This window comes from Pseudorasbora parva, chromosome 19 (assembly GCF_024679245.1).
Source record: "Pseudorasbora parva isolate DD20220531a chromosome 19, ASM2467924v1, whole genome shotgun sequence".
NCBI lineage: Eukaryota > Metazoa > Chordata > Actinopteri > Cypriniformes > Gobionidae > Pseudorasbora > Pseudorasbora parva.
Genome location: NC_090190.1, coordinates 35,370,983 through 35,390,689, shown reverse-complemented (window position 1 = coordinate 35,390,689; position 19,707 = coordinate 35,370,983). Strand labels below are relative to the sequence as shown.

The following is a 19,707-nucleotide window of genomic DNA, read 5'->3' as shown; positions in this document are numbered from 1 at the left end:
TGCATGGAGTCAATGAAACTAGTGGAGATGGAGAAGAAAAAACAGAGGACTATGACATGTAATTATCCAGCAGTGAAGAAAAGGCAGAAAAAGCGGATGCAGAGGGGAAGGGAGGAATTATTTGACACAAATAATGAACGAGTGCCAGCGAGAGGACTCAATTATGGACGACGGCCAACCTAAATGGACCATCACACAACTTTAAATGGTGACTAAGCAAATTAGGGTGTCAAAGGTTAGCGGGCATATCCGCGGCCATGTTTTTTATGAGCGAGCGGAGCAGTTGGTTCAACGGTCCCATCAGATGGTCAAACACAGGGGCGCTCATCCATGGGTAAGCATGTAAAGCTAACTGTCAATCAAAGCAAGGCCCAATTACAGACGCACCTTGACCGAGCCGCATCCGGCCAATCAGGTGAGGCAGAAGCAAAGCAAAGCCCCGTTGGCTCACCCTATGAAAACATGGGATAGCTATGGTGGCACAGGTTGACTAGGAGCGGGTGGGTTGTGATTTGGGGTCGATCAATACCTGAACCCCATGCCGACCTCTACCTCATTCTTAAGGCAAGGGGGAAATCAATGCGGAGGGGTCTATGACTCCTGACTAGTGTATGGATTGGTGAAGTGCCAACTAATCAGTGACTTACTGAATGTGACACCACGCCTATTAACCTATTGATACGACACTTGGCAACATGAACAAACATGCACATGAGGCTACATATTCTCACACTCCACCGACATCAAGATGCTAAACAAGAAAATACAGCATGTTGTTATTTTTAAATCATTTCTCGTGGGATTTTAAGTTCAAGAAATCTATTTTTATGCATATACAAAAATATAAAATGTATTTAATTGTAATTATTTGTAACTAGGTAAACCTCACTGCAGACAAATAAATGGCACAAACACAATGGAAATTAAACATAAAAGAGAAAGTACTGAGGGAAACAATACACTAGGCACGAGAGGACAACTGCAGGGAGTGTGAGTGAGTGATAAGAGCAAGGAAAAAAGAGGGGAAGAGGAAGCAAAGAAGGTTGTATCAAAGGAGGTTACAGCATTAGGGGCTCAAAGGCGAGGGGGGGATACCTCTGATATTTGGGATTAGAAAACATGTGGTGAAGTAGGCAGGGATTAAGCAGGAAGGAGGAGAAAGAAAGAAAAAGAAAGGGGTGTTTGGGGGAGGAGAAGTAACAAAACCTATAGGAGTGTAAATACTTGTCTGGAGAATTCTATGGTTAGCGTTTTTTTTTTTTCCCGGCCTTGCATTCTCTTGTTTGTGTCGTGTCTAATACGACAATATTTCTTATATTTCTTGTTTTAAATACTGTATATATATACACACACACACACACACACACACACAATAGCCTATTTTAACAGTGTATATTGTTGTTCGTTTTTTCTGTACGTATAGCTAATGTGGTAGGTGCAGTGAAATTTTACCTAATTGTTAAAATATCCTACAAGCTTTATTTCAGCTGCTGACAAAAATTACACTTTGTGAAAGACAATCGTATTTAGGGGATACATACATAAATCAATACGGCAAAAGAAAATGACAATGCCCCATATCTCCTTTTTATTGTATTAAATAAAAAAAGAGTATTAGTCAGAGGAGAAACCTCTGTAGATTAAAGTGCAATTCATGATGCGTCATCCTCACTTGGCTAGCCGGACATCTGTGTGTGTGTGTGTGTGTGTGTGTGTGTGTGTGTGTGTGTGTGTGTGTGTGTGTGTGTGTGTGTGTTTCTCTCTTCTTTCTCTTTATGTGTGTGTGTGTGTGTGTGTGTGTGTGTGTGTGTGTGTGTGTGTGTGTATGTTTGTTTCTCTCTTCTTTCTCTTTATGTGTGTGTGTGTGTGTGTGTGTGTGTGTGTGTGTGTATGTGTGTGTTCTGAGGCAGTGGGGGTTGATGTTTAGGCACTCTTGAAGGTTAGGTTCAGTGTCAGTGGTCAAGGTCAGGTGTTAATTCATGAGAGCGAGTGAGAGAGAAAGACGTATAAACAGAGTGAAAATCTAGTTAATATGAAAGTACAATGGCAGAAACTGACCAAAGGAAAATTCACACAACACCTAAGACGGCAACAGCATGACTGTTGGATGACCAGTCCCACTGCCAATCGTTTCTTCTTTCTTTCTCTCTATTTATCTCCTTCTTTCCTCCCCTTACCAGTTTGACCACAGGGGTCAGCCTGCAGCGAATGAGGTCATTCGTCTGGGATGAAATTGACCTTCAACCCCTCAACTTGATCGCTTGCCCGCATTCTAACCACCTGGACAACCAACCAGCACAGAGCTCACGGAGCGAGCGTGTGTGTGCATGCGTATGTGTGTTTGTCGCAGAACGATCAGATCATTTTATTCATTCTGTACATAAAACATTAATGGATAAATGTTATATATCGGTAATGGGAGAGAATATTATCATCATTTCAGCTTATTCAGATTGACTTTTTGGATTTATCTATGCAATTTTGTTTGTTTGAAGTAATAAAGGCAAAATCTTAAGGGAACTTACATACAAATAAAAAACAAGTATGCACACACTTGATCTGGTGTAATATAAGCGCAGAGAGTGAAAGCTGAAGTAAAGCAGAGCATCAGTGTTGGAGGTCAATACCTCACTGACTCTCCTTATGATGGCACATCAGAAAGTCAATGATCAGCTCAAGATAATCAAAGCTATTGATCACAAACAGACCAAACGGGACATCACCAGTCTATTGGCCGCCCAGCAAAATTAACTCAATGAAAATCCCACCATGAAATATCATTATTTAATATCTATCAAATGTACTATTTTGGAGCAACACAATTTTATATTAATATTTTACTTGCACTTTCTATTATTTAGCCTATAATTTATAATCATACAATTATAGGCCATAAGAAGAAAAAAAAAGTATGTATCTTATATCTTGGTACAATCGTTTAAATAGCCTAGGTTTGGTTTGCATTATAGGTATGGATATTTACACTACCACAATATAAAGTCTATCTCTGTATTTCTTATATATTATATAGTGTTGATGTGTATGCTGGGCATGTGCTTCTTCACTAATGAAATATAGAGCAATAAAGACAGAAGACGATGCGCGCTCTCGCGGCCAGTGCGTCTGGAGACTGACCAGCTGCCCTTTGACACCGAGGTCAAGAGCTAATGGGCTTTGCACAGCTTTGCACATTGTGTGGACAAATGGTATTTTTTAGCGTTAATGTCAGGGTTGTTATTTTCTCCATTTTTATTTAGATCGTCAAAGCCTTTTGGACCATACGTTTTTGTTTAAATTGTTGTTAAAACTGAAAGATCGATCCGTTTTGCAGCTTTTTGCTGAGGTGAGTGAAATTTTCTAGAACACCAGGGAAAACAACGAACCTGACGAGTCCTTCAACACAAAACACAGCACGGTTCACACTCATCTATCCTTCTATTAGTTATAAAATTCCAACGATATGCCCACACTAATAATTTATGAAACATCTGGAAACATGAATATTGTATTACACTGATTTATCATGTAATTTATTATGCAATATGTTTACGTACTTTTTTAGTTATTTTACATGAATTATTAAGATGGAAGTTTACAAAATCTATTTTTTTTGTAGCATATGCATGCATATGATAATACAAATTGCATTTATTATAGACTGCTTCCGTCCTAAAGCAGTACGTATAACAACACACACACATACACACACACACACACACACACAAATGTGTGAGGATGATGTGCAGAGGACCATTGCGTAGATTTTACATCTTCCATTTAGTTTTTACCAAAAAACTGGACGTTCTGCTTCCTTCCTAATTCTGTCATTTAAAATAGATGCATTTATCCTAAATCTAAATACACAAATTAAACAAATATATTTAAAATATAAATAATCAAAGCAGTCAGACGCATTAATATAGCCACTCTTACCCGACGTGCATTTGCCTGAAATTTAATAAGTGCATATATGCATTTTTAAATTGAAATGTCTAAATATTATTTCAGGTTGTAAATAAAAATTCTATAGTAAACATTCTTTCAGTTCCTAATCGAAATTTGACGATTGAAATTAAAGGGATTAAGACGCTAAAATTAATATTCAAGTTTGTATATAGCCTAAATGTGCCTTTATTTTACACTCAATATTTTAATATGTTCGTAAGATTAAAATATTATGTACAGCCTGTTTGCATTTTTTAATATGCAAAAATGCAAAAATGTTAATGCATAATTAAACAATAAATGCAAATGCGTCTGTAGTCTATTATAAATTGTGAAAATATTGCTATACAAATGTTACATAATGAACAACTTCTAAGAGCAGTAAATGCATATGAAACACTAATATTTAAACTAAATTGTAAATTCGATTATTTTTAGCACTACACTAAATACCACAACAGTCCAGCTGTTTCGAGGTACGAATGATTATCCCAGTAAAATAAAAGCAAAACTTTGGATTAAACACTGCAATCGAAAACATCTCATTATTAGACAGGACAAGAACGCGATTCTTTTTATTCCGTTCTGAAATAGACAAGAAAAGTTTGGATATTGTATTTGCTGAATAATGATAAAACTTAAGAAAAACCTACAGGTTACATAAGTATGAAGCTAAATGTATTCCATTTTCGCAGATGAGCAGTGGAAACGTATTCTTAAATATCACATTCATTTAACAAAAGGCAAACCACAGTTTGTCTCTGAAAAATTAATTGGTAAGATCATCTTAAATCCGTGTTTTCTTCGTCCTCAAATTGTCTTTAATAACTTTATCATTAACCCCCTAAACGAATTTGTGGATGATGGGAAAAGAAAACAAAGAAAGGAAAAGAAAAGAACGAGAGGGTAAGAAAAATGGATAACAATGTCTTAAGCATTAAAGTCAGGTAAAAGTGGGCCTTTTTTGTCAAAGTAAGCATTAAAATATTTATACACATAATGCTTACATTTCTAAGATGTCATAAATGTCCAGTCCAGCTCTATACAAAGGATATAGCCTAACTTAAATACGTTGCACCGTGAAGCCCTTTACACTACCAATTCAGCTTCCAGAAGACAGACAGAAGGAGTTTAAACCTGGAAGATGTTCCCTGAATCTTTGTAGTTGATGTCAGCACGTCTCTCTCTCTCACACACACACACACACACACACACACACACACACACACACACACACTGTCTGTCTGTCTCTCTCTCCGTCTCTCCAGATAGAGAGATACCAGCCGCGCGCTCCAGACTTCAAACGCGCGCGCGCTGGGAGGAAGTGTCTCTCGCTCCCCTCTCGACCTGTCGATATCCCGATGGCAGTTCGCTCTTTATAAAAGTCACAATTCCATCCTTTTAATTGATTTCTCATAATTAACTCAGTGTGTTCATCGATTTTCACTCGACGGCGCATCGGCCTCTCTATCCGGGAACACGTCGGTCGCGAACATGAGGCCTTATTATTTTCGCGTTAACTGAAGCCGAATAAATATTGACCACATTCAATATCAATTAAAGCCCAAAGGCACTAAATAATCCCACTGTTTCCGCCACCGGGCCCGCTCGACAGGTGGAGAGAGAAGTCGTCAAAATGGAGGGAACACGTGTATTTTAAAGCTGGATTAAGCACATACACACGTTTTCCCTTAGTTATGTTTCCTCAGTTCTGTCATCTAGACACATTTACAAGAAATTTAAATAAGCATTAGGCAAATTACAAGAGTATATTCATAACATAAATGGTCAAAATATGCACACAGGACATGCACCTTTGTCTATGGGAGAACACTGTGTGTGTAGGCCTATATATATATATATATATATATATATATATATATATATATATATATATATATATATATAAAATGGTGGGGATGCTTCCCAGAGCCAGCAGGTCCAAATGTCTACTTTTTTTTCTTTCTTTTTTTAAAGGTAAGAATCCCAGAATCTCAAGCTAGCGGAGACGACCAGCTCTGAAATTAAAGAACAGAGAAAGACAGTGGGAGAGCAAAGCAAGGACAGGAGAAAGCTTTATCACAGCTTTATCAAACAGGCACCTGACAGGATAATGGTCACTAACTCAATGTGTAATTATCAGAGAGCGGGAGGGTCAATCTTACACATACTCTATGCATCTACAAGTAACGAAAAACCCAGCTTAAAGCAACATTTCTTTGCCATTGATGGTTGGGAGTGCATCAAGTAAAACTGCACTGATGAAATACAACATGTATATTACTATCATTACACTTTTTTTCATTTTTTACCATCGTATTTCTCCAAAAGTTAAGGCAATGCACATTGAAAATTCAGGTATGAACGTGGCAAATAAACAGAATGCCAAGGCTGAATGGAGGGAAGCAACAGAAATGTTTGGAGGAAAAGAAACGTTCAAAAAGAGGAAGGGAGAGAATAAAGGAGCTGGGGGGGGGGGGGGGTTGAGGTGAACAGAGGAAGAAATAAGATGGTGTAAGAGTGGATCAGAGAAAGAGAGAGGGGCGAAAGAACGCGGGCGGAGGGAGGGATGTAGAGGCCCCTTCTCTGTAGAATCAAACCCCTCATGAATTAAACGCTTTAAGGCTCTGAATAGGAGGCACGTGCAGGAGGCCTCCGAGAATAAAAAACGCTCACCCCATCTGGCTCTTTCAGGGAGAAAGAGTGAGCGAAAAAGAAAGTGGAAGATCAATGGGTGTGACATGGCGAGAGACCAGTGGAACAACAGCCGAGCGCGATATATATTTGGGGGTTTGTGCAGGACTATGCAAAAACACATCATTAAATAGATGACGTTTCAGAGAAATATTTCACGTTATTAACATGACACAAACTTGAACCTCTAGAAGGCACTGCAGATGCACAGTTGTCATCACCCACCTTTAATCTGTGAGCGACCTTCAGAGACTTTTTTCCTGCGTCCCTCACCCTCCATCTCTCCTTCTCTCACTTTCCCTTGTTGTACCCGGCATCTTGGCTGTTTCCATGACGACAGAGTAGATACTGATGAGGAAGAGGGGCACATTTGTGAGGGAGCCTGAGAGTTATTGAGGGTGGGACTCCACTTGATGGACATTGACACATTTGAAATCCATCATACATTACACGACTTAATGGATAAGCTTTATAATATAACTCAAATACAACTTGCACGGTACTATTAGATATCATTTGTGCCTCTTAATGTCATCATTAATTCAAAACTAAAGCTTCAGTAAATTCATCAGTTCACCCTGTTCCAAAGTAATATATTCGGCTGTGTAGCCTAATATTTAATCAAAATATGCAAAATAGTACTAACTTATTATGTCATTTTATATAAACACAGTAGGAGTTGAAACTAAATTTTACATTGACTACTTTAAGCCACAGCTGGAAAAAGGTTTACACCTTGAACATGTTTTAACACATTTGAATACATAATTTCTTCTGAAAATATCATTGCATTAATGACCGTAATTATTAATAAGTTTTCCCAAACTGAGCCTGAAATATGCAATTGTAGATATTAATATATGGCCAAAAAGATAATCTTGTAATGTAAATTAATTGGATCTTTATAACAGTACAGCAGACAACTTACATAAAATGCCTGAATAGTAAATACATAAAGTTATTTTTATGATCAAAGCTCTGTAATTGTTTTTGTGGGGGCAAAACATAATGCAGTGCAATAAAATAATGATGATCGAGAAATGTACAAATGAAAAAATGTTGTGATTTTTCTTTAAAAAAATTATGCCTGGATAATCAAGTAAACCTAAGTCGCCTCAGTGTTCATTTCTAAAACATCACTAACAACAGAAAAGTTATTGTTACTTTAAAAAAAATAATAATAATAGCAAAAAGACAAAACCTGAAGGTGGACATTTTTAGAATTGTACTAAAGCTTTTTTTCAGCTAAGTTTTGGTGCGGCTGATAATTTGGAGGCCTTAGAAATTTGTGCATCATATATGATACAGTATTATTTATAGGGATAATGCTAGTTAAGCTAACTTTTTATGATTCAGAGCTTTCAACAAAGCAAAGAAATATGTAGAATAACACTAATAGTGCTTATCAAGGTTTTATTGAATCACAAATAGACTGATGACTCCTCAGTCGTCTCTGGTCCACCTGTATCTGCTATACGGTCCTTCGAGCGCATCCAGAATGCTGCCGCTCGACTTGTATTTAACCTCTGGAAATTCTCTCATTTTCCACCTGTGCTCAGCTCTCTACACGGACTGCCAGTAACTGTACGAATTAAACCCAAGACACTGTTCCCAGCCTGCAATGCTGCCAATGGCCCGAAGAACCATTACCTAAAATCCTTCCTCAAACTCGTACACCCCAGTCTGGTCACTGCAATCAGCCACTTCTGGTGGCTTAAATCCCCCTCAACGTGAGGAGTTCCTGCTCGCCCATGTCCAGAAATTTTCATCCATTTCTATCCTGGTTCTTCATTGGAACAATCTCCAAGTATCAAATATCAGAACAGATGTTTGTTTCAAATGAAAGCATTCAGATACACATTGTCATGAGTGTCATGTTAATACCTCCACAAAAACACACACATTTGGCTTTATATGAAATAGGCCTACTTTACAAAATTTAATTAACCCACTAAGATTTTGTGTGAATTGGTACTACTGATAAATGAACATTAATTGCTTGTGTATTGGTTTCTTACTGGATCTTTAGGTCAAAGCTTCGGTATTACAGCTTAAGATGGATGCTGTGTTTTGGAGCAGCAATTCGTTTTTTATTATTACCAACAAAACTGGTCATAGCAGTTAAAGTGAACTATGGAAAATAGTGGCTGCTCAACTAGTTAATAACCAGCTTGTTCTAGCTAAAAACTATTCTGTTCCAAAAAAACAAGCTGTTTTGTTTTTTTAAATGATTGTCGCACATTTCTCTGTAAGTTTTTGAGTCGACTCGTTTTTGAGAGAAAGCGTCTACTAACATTAGGTAAACAAACAGTTTACAATATAGCTAAATATTAGTCTAAATATAAAACAGGTAACCTTACAAGCAATTTATTTTCTAGCAATACAATTATTTACGTCTTGTTTTAATCCCTTTTGGCTGGAATACAATAATAAAGTAGCTAATTGCAAAATAACTTTTCAAAATTAAATCTTGTCAGTAGAAACATGTGTGTAATAAGCAAGCAAATGTGTGCATAATCATAAATAACAATATCACCTTGATATAAGGGATGAACTTCGATACGAAGAATCTTGAATGTCCATTGAAATCTTGATTTCGGCGTTCAAATGAATAAAGAGGAAATCACATGATTTGGCGAGTTTGGTCGCCATCTAGCGGCGTGAAGCGTTCTCTGCAAGGATAAACATTTCCCTAAAATTTCTAGAGACTGTAACTGGAGAATTGAACCACCTATTTTAAGTGAAATCAGGAGGTTGAGGGAGTCTTAAGTATATAGATTTCAATAATTGTAGTGACCATGCAAGTAAAATTGAGACAAAAGTTAGATTAAGTAAGTCAAAGTGCACTAACCGTTGGCCTCAGGAGGTAACCATAGCAACAGTTGGCCGATCGAGAGCTTTGTGTGAGGACACATTATATGTATTATAGATTTACATATAACAAATACACCCCCCCCCCCCAAAAAAAACAACAACAACAACAACTGTGTTTACAAAAAATACTTTTACTAACAATTACTACCTTTTTACTTTTTCTTTTAAGTTATTTAGGCCTATTTTGTCCTCAAACTCCTACAATAGTGAAGCAGTTTTGAAGAACATACGCTTATTTGAGCATCTGGTCTGAGCCTTTAATATTATTATTTTAGATCAAGAAGACTAGGCTACTCGCTAGTAGCCCTAATAAGTAATTATTGTTTTGGAATTTGTCCTTTAAACAGGTCAAAGTTGAGCTCTTTATTTGAACTGTTTGAATTTATCTAGGACCATTGTAGCAAAGAGCGCCATCTTATGAAACGTGTAAACAGCTACATAGTCTCTCTCTCTCTCTCTCTCTCTCTCTCTCTCTCTCTCTCTCTCTCTCTCTCTCTCTCTCTCTCTCTCTCTCTCTCTCTCTCTCTCTCTCTCTCTCTCTCTCTCTCTCTCTCTCTCTCTCTCTCTCGTGTGTGTGTGTACAGTACAGAGAAGCCAAAACATCTTTACATTCTTAAGAATAAAAGCTTTTTATTAGTATCAATGGTTCCACGAAGAACCGTTAACACCCATAGCCTTTCCATCCCTCAAAAGGTTCTTTATTTGAGAGTTTATTTATTTTTTAGATTTTTAAAATGGTTCACAGAAATGTTTTTTGGGTAGACTTACCAAAAATTTTTTTTCTTTGGTAGTGCTGTGAAAAACCCTACATATTTTAAGAACGTGGGCTATGCAGCCAAACACAAGCATACCAAATGAACATGACCTGCGCTTACACACCCAAACACAGAGCATGTCCACAATTACTCATCACCCAAACATTACTGGTCAGCCCCATGACCCCTCCCCCTCTCGGTGACCCTGACGACCTAGGCACCATGGCAACCCTGTGACCTATCCGGTTCAACCTATCAGTTGCCAAGGAGACAACCTTGGAGCACATCTGACCATTGCCCCCTCCCTTCCCCCTTTCTGCTGAGACGAGGCAAGCGATCGATATTCTATCACACAGAACAGTGGAGCGAGAGAGGGAGAGGGGGAAAGGGAGAGAGAGAGAGAGAGAGAGAGAGAGAGAGAGAGAGAGAGAGAGAGAGAGAGAGAGAGAGAGAGAGAGAGAGAGAGAGAGAGAGAGAGATTGGGGGTCTGCATTGAGCAGAAAGATTAAAGCAGGCAGGACAGCTGACAAGGGGAGCGTGTGTGTATGTGTGTGTGTGTGTTTCATAATGAGGAGACATATTTCTGTTATTTTGGAGAGTTGGCTTCAAGGCATGTTTGTAATTCTGTTTTTAGAGGTGTGGTTCTGTGTGTGTATGTGTGTGTGTGTGTGTGTGTGTGTGTGTGTGTGTGTTTGTGAGCCCTCTTCATCATCAAAATGAAACAGCGGCTGAATGTAACCAGGGAATTCATCAAAGACTTTACTGCAGCCCGTCTCCTCCTTTCTCTTTCATATAAAACCCAAACTGTATATATATAAGCCTGTATAAATATATAGGGTGTTATAGGCCCTTTGTCTCTATCTGTGTGTGCAGACACTCTTTAAACGGGGTGACCCACACCTCTGGGTGGTACAGCTGTGAAAAAGCAATTTTATTTTATTTATTTATTTATGTACAGGATTTATTTTATATCTCAAATTTAATTTATGATAACCCTGCTTTGAAATGGTATTGAAAAACAACATCCCCAAAATGACAAATGTTACTAAAATATTTCTGAGTGATTTCAAGTGAGATGTTTAATACGATTACTGTGGTGATATTATTTTGGGAGAAGCCACATCTATAAATGTCATAGCACCGAACTCATAAAACCCACGATAAACCTGCGAGAGTCGATTCTTGACAGTAAAACCATTAACAGAGTTCAGAGAAAACCCATTACTGAGGTAAAAGTTCTCACTGTCCATGTTAATCCAACAAATCGCTATCATATTTTTATTATCTGACTACAATTAACTTGCTTATGTTTTGGTCTAAAATATAATATAAAATTAAATTAAATTATTATATACATTTTTTTTACATTTCTCACTGCCAAATAGATATTTATATGTACATATGTAAAGTATGTATTTATACCATGGCACTATTTTATACATAATGATGATTTTAATAACATTAACATAATACAGAAATGAGTGCATAATGAGAATCACTTATAAAATGATCTCTTGACATGTATAAATTAAAAGTGTTGATTTTGCGCTCTGTGAATGCATGTTTGAGAGCTCTGAAATGGCCATAAATTACACACAAAAAAAGTTTAACATTTCATTAGAATTCATGCCAGACATCAGACACAAAAACAAACCGACGCCAAGCTGAGAAAAGAGAGATCCTTCTTTTTTATTTCATTTTTTGCTGTTGATTCACATACTGGTACATTGCTTTTATTCCATTTTTTCTGCACTTATTTAAACAATGACATTAGAGAGAAATCTCTTTTTCCTAGGACACAGAAAGATTGTATTTTCTCTTTTTTTTAACGGGGGAAGAGGGAAACGGAGTGGGGGGGGGGTAGGTAGAAAAGGGAGGCTTCTTCACATCGTTCACAAACGGACAAACAGACGGGGACGGACAGACGGAGCGAGATCAGGGAGGGAGGGGGCAGTGCAGGGTAAAAGGGGAGGGAGAGGAGGAGCGAGAGAGAGAGAGAGCGAGAGAGAGAGAGAGAGAGAGAGAGAGAGAGAGAGAGAGAGAGAGAGAGAGAACGGTGGCAGTGTGCTTTGTCATGTCTGAGAAAAAATGAAACCAAGCAGCTCTCAGACACACTTCTGACATAAAAACATATTGAACAAAAAAAGTTATGAAAGATTAATAAAAACAACACTCAAAAAACAAACAAACAAACAAACAACCACAACAACTAAGAAAGGGAGGATGCGGCAGGTGAGACGGGACCGGTTTGAAGTGAGGCGACTGTCTTCCTCTTTTCCCCCAGCAGAGGGCGAGAGTCTGAATCAATCTGTATTTTTCCGCCGACGAGGATGAAGAGGGATGTACAACAGTAATCTAGCATGGCAGTGTTTGTGCAGAAGTCCCTGTCGCCTGTGACAGAATCTAAATGCAGCTGCTGGGTTAGGAAAGACGTCATGCGTGACATCCATTAGAAAGGCCGTGCGTGTGCACATGCTAACAGTGTGTTTAATAGTATTAGTAAACCTTGATACTGGCAGATTCAGCTGTAGTCTTTGGGCAGGAAAAAACAGAACAAACGAACAAAAAAACGAGTTCTGCCATCTTCCTCTGTTGTTGGGCCTCTCGTCTCGTCTCATTTTTTTATTTCAGAAAAAAGGAAGGAGATAGAAATGTTGGTTCTGTGTTTTTATAGTTTATAAAGGAGGAATGGTATATTGTGAAAAAGAGAGAGAAAGGGATTAAGAAAGAGAGAGTGAGGGAATGAGGGAGAATTGATGAGTGAAGTATTTGACAATTCAGTAGTAAGTCTCCTTTTCGATCCAACCTGAAGAAAAACAGAGAGGGAAAAGGCCAAAATTAAAATTCAACATCAACAGCACACTGTAAAAAATATTGCTGGTTTAACTTAAAAAAGTAAGTAACCTGGATGCCTTAAAATTTTTGATTATATTGAAATTATTGAATATATTGAAAGGAAATTGGTTTAATTAACAAAGAAACTCAAAATAGTTTTGTATCCGAACCACATAAAAAATGTAATAAATCATGAAAATAGCACAATTTGGCATTTTTCACTGTCATCACTCATCACAAATAAAGCACACACAGTTGCCCAATATGCTTACAAAATCTTTTAATAATATTTGAATAAAAGTTGTCGATTCTCAAAAATGTTCATTGCTCAAATTTTTTATTTCAATGAACACAAAATGTTAAGGCCACCAGATAACTTCCAGTGCATGAATATAAAAATCACAGGATATTCATGTAAGAAACATTTTGACTATTATGATTTGCACTTTTTATTAATGCAATGTGTTCTCTTCTTGCCACTTTAGTAACTAAAATGTTAAGAGTTTTTAAGTTTGATTCATTTTCATGAATCAGTTCAAACTGTCAACTTCAGTGAATCGATTCTGATTCAGTGATTCATTTGCATCATCGATAAAATATAAAATATATGAAGGTCAGTTTAGTTTTTATCGCTATGCATTGTTTTATTCCTTCTGGTTCATTTAGAGAAACTGTAGAAAAAATCCCTCAATTTACTTTAAGATATAGATATTTTATAGATATAGTTATTACACATATTTACTGCATTTTAGTTTGGGGCCAATACAAATTTTTTAAAGGAATTAATACATTTATTCAGTAAGGGTGTTACAGTGTTCAAAAAAAAAAAAAAAAAAAAAAAAAAAAAAAAAAAATATATATATATATATATATATATATATATATATATATATATATATATATATTTTTTTTTTTTTTTATTTATATATAAATTATATATATATCATAATAATTTACTTCACTTTTATTTACTAATAATTTGAATAATTGAATAATTTACTTCATTTTATAAAGAAAAGTGCGTTTTTACACTGAGCACATTCTCTGTAGTCCGAGCGCGATGCACTGAAGCTCACTCTCGCTCATATCTGAGGTAAATCATTAACACCATCACCGCTTACAGTACATGTGTTTTATTGAAATAAATACATTACAGTCGGCTAAAACGAATACGCAGGTTACTTTTCTGAACAAGAGCGCTCCCAAGTCCGTCTCACATTGTTCCCGTGAATCAGGGCACAGTTCAGCGCACACGCACACACACACACACACACACACACACACACACACACACACACACACACACACACACACACACACACACACACACAAAACACCGGTTCAATAGGGAACGCTTATCTCTTAAAGGGGCCACACTGTATTTCTACTCATGGAATTTGGACCTACTCATATGGTATAATGTGTGGTACTGCTGCGCTCACAGCTCCGCGTGACAGCTTTCAAATAACCAATTTTTCATGCGAACTGTGCCCTGATCTGAACTAAACTGCCAGTGTAAAACTCCTTTTATTTATATTCTTAAAATGAGAGAAAGCTCTGCTTATTCTGAATTTTTAAGCTTAAGCTTAAGAGACATGAACTAGTTCTTTGAAAAACATCTGTGACCTTCGATACATGTCTAGTCTTCATGCTCTGAGTATGGTTTTACTAATAATAAATGTACATCTGTATAAAGCATGCATGTTTGGCCATACCCATGTTGATTAGAGTATAAAAACCTGAAACAAATTAATTTAAGGTACATTTAGAACTGATAAAAATGTGTGATTAAATTGCGAATTAATATTAACTCATGAAAACGTGTGATTAATCGTGATTGACAGCCCTAATATATTATATATATATATATATAAAATAAATGCCTGTATAAATATATGACTTTCTAACTTTTAAACTTTCTAATTATCAATGAATCCTGAAAAAAATGTTTTTCCATCATTTATAATAATAAAATGTTTCTTCAAATTAGTATATTAGGATGATTTACACATATAATTGTTAAAATTCTTTTTCAAATGTAATAATGAGCATAAAATATATAAAATAAATAATAAACATATTAAATAAATAAATAAATAAATAAATAAATAAATAATATAAAATAAACATTTTTGAATGGTAGTGTAATTGGCTACAAAAAAGCCATGTCAGAGAAAATGCATAAAAATCAATATTTATATCAAAAGTATATACAGAAAAAAATAATCTTTGTGTGAGAGAGTAATTCAGGCTCTGTACCTCCTGGGTTTCGGCGCAGGATAAGTTTTCGGATCTCATCGTAAACAAAAATTAAGAAGCTGTACGGGAACGCGCAGAACCACCAACTGGGCCTGAGAGAAGAAACGAGAGAGAAAAGAGAACTTACATTTCAGAAATCAGGTTTTTCATGCCTCAGCTTTTGCTATGATAATGATGTAGCTTATGTGTAATTTGCTGTGTAATGTTCCATCAGGAAGTTTCTCCGTAGGCAACACTCACTTGAGAGGGTACATCCTGAGTGCCACGTCCATGCCGGGGCAGTAAGACAGGAAGGCAGCCAGAGCCGTCTCCTCAAACAGGCCGAAGATCAAGATTTTATTCCTAAAAACGAAAAGAACAATCATTTAGCTCAGCTAGTTTGTTTTAGTCACTATTAACCCGAGCTTCAAATTTGATAACTAATTTGAGTAAATGTAGCATCTTAGTTGTAAATGTTTGTTAGTTGTGAGAGAGGTACTAACTTCATGCCCTGCTGGAACACAGAGTTGCGGCGAGTCTTGCAGATGATCACGTCGGCCCACTGCACCACCACGATACTGACGAAGAAGGCCGTGTGACAAGTGAACTCCACTATCTTCCTCTGCTCATATGTCTAAGAGAAAGAGATTATTTGATTACAAATTCTTGCATGCTCCACATTTACATATTCTACTGGTTTGTGTAATCCCGGGCCACAACCAATATGGCAATAATATTTATTGGCCAATATTTGATATTTCTTAATGCTGCTCTCTATTACACATCGCTCTGGATGGCAGACAGTTTATACATTTACATTTTTAGGCTGGTCTGACAGCGCTTGTCAGTGTCAAAATGATGGCCGATCAGATTTAAGGCGGGGCTTAATGTTCACTGCCAATTCCAATGCGACCATTTTAGTTTATACAGTGAAAGAGTGCATGACAAGATATAAGTAACTAAAATGTAATGTTTTACAATGGATACGTTTAACGATCCATAGTAACATACAGTGAATGCAACCTACTTTTTAAATGTAATTTTGCCATTGTGAATTGAAAATATGCAATCATTTTTGACAACAAACAAGAGTGAATACGTGCATATTTTTAAATAAATATTATTCGCAAAGAGCTTAAATGGATTACTTCACAAATAGGTTATTAGACCTAGAGCTTCTTTTAAAGTTCTTATTTCTTCTTTATTATAATGTATAATGTTTACCCATTGCTGTCCGTAACTGTCCTCCAGGTCATTATGAGAGCGATCGTCCCAGTTTAGCCGGATGCCCACCAGTAGGCTGGGAAGCCAGCCGTTCTCAGCCAGAATAACAAAATAACTGAAAAATCCTCCCAGGGCCTGAATCATACCTATACACACATTTAAAAGGAGAGACAGTAAGACCCTTTTATAACAGAAGTTTAAAGGTTTAGTTCACACAAAAATGAAAATTCTGTTATTATTTACTCACCCTCATGTCGTTCCAAATCCGTAGGACTTTCATTCATTGTCAGAACACAAATTAAGATCTTTTTGATGAAATATGAGGAATTTCTGCCCCTCCATAGTATAGACAGATACGCAACTGACACTGTGACGCTTCAAAAAGTTCATAAAGAGACTGTAAAACTAATTCATATGAATTGAGTACGGCGGTTTAGTTGAAATTTCTGAAGAGACTCGATCGCTTTATATGATGAACAGATTGAATTGAGGCTTTTATTCACATATAAACATTAATGAACTCACACATCAGTTGTGGTAAACGTAAGCTCAAAGGGACAGTTCACCCAAACATTTAAATTCTGTCATAATTTACTCTCCCTCAAGTTGTTCCAAACCTTTATGAATTTCTTTCTTCTGCTGAACACAAAGGAAGATATTTGCAAGAATGTTTGTGTCCAGGCAGATCTTGGCCCCCATTGACTACCATAGTAGGGTAAAAACCTATGGTAGTCAATGGGGCCAAGATCTTCCTGGACACAAACATTCTTGCAAATATCTTCCTTTGTGTTCAGCAGAAGAAAGAAATTCATACAGGTTTGGAACAACTTGAGGGAGAGTAAATAATGACAGAAATATCAATTTTGAGTGAACTATCCGTTTAAGCATGTTTACTTGACATGAGAGAACCAATACGATTCATTCTCGTGTTATGCAGCACGTTTGAGCTTCCTCAAGAACCAATGAAGTTCATTCTCATGTTACAAAGCAGGTTTGAGCTTCTGCAAGAACCAATGAGGTTAATTCTCGTGTTACGCAGCCCGTTTGAGCTTCTGCAAGAACCAATGAGGTTCATTCTAGTGTTACGCAGCACGCTTGAGCTTCAGCAAGAACCAATGAGGTTCATTCTCAAGTTACGCAGCACGTTTGAGCTTCTGCAAGAACCAATGAGGTTCATTCTCATGTTACGCAGCACGCTTGAGCTTCTGCAAGAACCAATGAGGTTCATTCTCAAGTTACGCAGCAGGTTTGAGCTTCTGCAAGAACCAATGAGGTTCATTCTCAAGTTACGCAGCAGGTTTGAGCTTCAGCAAGAACCTTTGTTCTCACACGTCAAGCCGGTTTGGTTGAGCTTTGTTTTTCCTTGATCATTGTTTGATCAATGTGAATAAAAGTCCAAATTTGATCTGTTCAACATATAAAAAGTGATCAAGTCTCTTCAGATTTTTTTTATTAAACAACTCATTTCATATGGATTAGTTTAACAATCTGTTCATGAACCATCAAATTGATAATTGGGTAGCTGTCAATTAAAGGAGGAGATCAAAAAGATCTTCATTTGTGTTCTAAAGTTTAACGAAAGTCTTGTGGGTTTGGAACGTCATGAGGGTGAACCCAAACACTGACCCTTTAAACGAACCAAACCTGAACTAAAGGCATGTTTATAATGTAGCAGCTCACTAACCGATCTGTCCATAGGCGATGCTGATGAGACGCTCGTTCACCAACTTGTCCCTGTGGGGGTTACGAGGCTGGCGCTTCATGATGTCACTCTCTGCTGCTTCATAAGCCAGTGAGATTGCAGGGACCTGAGATGGCATACAACAAATGGTTAATGTATGAATGTAGTGTATGCATTAGTGACTGTATTACGGAAACAAGTGTATTGATACTAAAAAATAACTCCAGTTTCTGTCACATTCGGGAATATGTTCATTATTCAAATAAAAATATTAGATGTGTACGTGTCTCACCATGTCAGTGCCCAGGTCAATGCAGAGGATGGTGATGGTTCCGAGGGGAAGAGGAATGTTGACCAAGATGAAAAACAGGAAGGGAGTGATCTCAGGAATGTTGCTGGTCAGCGTATAGGCGATGGACTTCTTCAGATTATCAAAGATGAGACGACCTGGGAGAGAAACACAGAACAGAAACACAGACCTCATTATTACACAAGTTTTTTCTCTCATCCAAATAGACTGTTACTGTTTTGTTTATTCAAACAATTGTAATTTGCTTTCAGAGAAGTGCCCAGCATTATGCTTATAATGCTTGACAAATCTGTCAATTGTATATGGTTTAAAAATGACCTACTTTTCTTTACTGTTATTGAGTCGTTTTGATGTTTTTTATTAAACGCATAAAAAAAACAATAAAATAAAAATATGATAAAAATGACAATTTATCATATTTTTATTTGAAATATATGCATTTTAGTTCAGATTTTTTGACATATAATTAAATATATAACCATACATCTTTTTTTTTTTAAATATTATATATTAATACATATTTCAAATCAAAATACTTGATTTATTATTTGGTTTAAATAAGACCTACATTTTTTTACTGTTGATGTTTTTTTTTAATATTTTTTAAGCATTAAAATATATGATAAAAAATTACAATAAATAAAATAACTAAACATTCAATTTGATTTATTGTTATAGTTAATATATATTTATTTATCTGCATTTTACATGTATTAAATATAACAATATTTGTTTTTATAGTTTTTATTTTGTGGAATAAAAAACACTAAATAAAAATATGATAAAAAATGACAATAAATAAAAAAAAAATATATAACATTTGATTTATTGTTGTATTTATCATATCTTTATTTTCTGCATTTTCATTCAGATATTAATTGTACATATGTTAAATATATATCCATAAGTCATATGGTTGTTTTAAATGTTTATTTTGAATTATTTAATTAATATTTATTTATTTTTCTCCAAAAATTAATATCAAAAGACTACTACTCTCAAATGTGTTACTTTTTTTGTACCCACTTTGATCACTGTTGTTGTCATTTTGTAGATTTTGTTATTAAATCATTAAACTATATTACTCTATACTATAGGATAGAACTATACCATAAAGTAAATGTATACTTTTGTCATTTTATTTATTTTTG

The 19,707-nt window shown here is 36.2% G+C and overlaps 2 protein-coding genes across 3 annotated transcripts in view; both read right to left on the bottom strand.

Annotated features, from left to right (window-relative positions):
• pou2f2a (POU class 2 homeobox 2a) overlaps positions 1 to 9,312 on the bottom strand; it is a 64,488-nt gene extending 55,176 nt beyond the window's left edge. For both annotated transcript variants that reach the window (XM_067426719.1, XM_067426720.1), the window contains exons 1-2: positions 9,176 to 9,312; positions 6,865 to 6,987 (exon numbers count right to left, since the gene is read on the bottom strand). In XM_067426719.1, the coding sequence (XP_067282820.1) occupies positions 6,865 to 6,919 (55 nt within the window). In that variant the 5' untranslated portion in view covers positions 6,920 to 6,987; positions 9,176 to 9,312. The remainder of the gene's footprint in view (positions 1 to 6,864; positions 6,988 to 9,175) is intronic.
• A 2,621-nt stretch (positions 9,313 to 11,933) lies between these two features.
• The window catches only part of atp1a3a (ATPase Na+/K+ transporting subunit alpha 3a), a 44,382-nt gene continuing 36,608 nt past the window's right edge, over positions 11,934 to 19,707 (bottom strand). The window contains exons 15-21 of the mRNA XM_067426377.1: positions 18,539 to 18,693; positions 18,250 to 18,373; positions 16,566 to 16,711; positions 15,845 to 15,975; positions 15,603 to 15,704; positions 15,363 to 15,454; positions 11,934 to 13,074 (exon numbers count right to left, since the gene is read on the bottom strand). Coding sequence (XP_067282478.1) covers positions 13,046 to 13,074; positions 15,363 to 15,454; positions 15,603 to 15,704; positions 15,845 to 15,975; positions 16,566 to 16,711; positions 18,250 to 18,373; positions 18,539 to 18,693 — 779 coding nt within the window. The 3' untranslated portion in view covers positions 11,934 to 13,045. The remainder of the gene's footprint in view (positions 13,075 to 15,362; positions 15,455 to 15,602; positions 15,705 to 15,844; positions 15,976 to 16,565; positions 16,712 to 18,249; positions 18,374 to 18,538; positions 18,694 to 19,707) is intronic.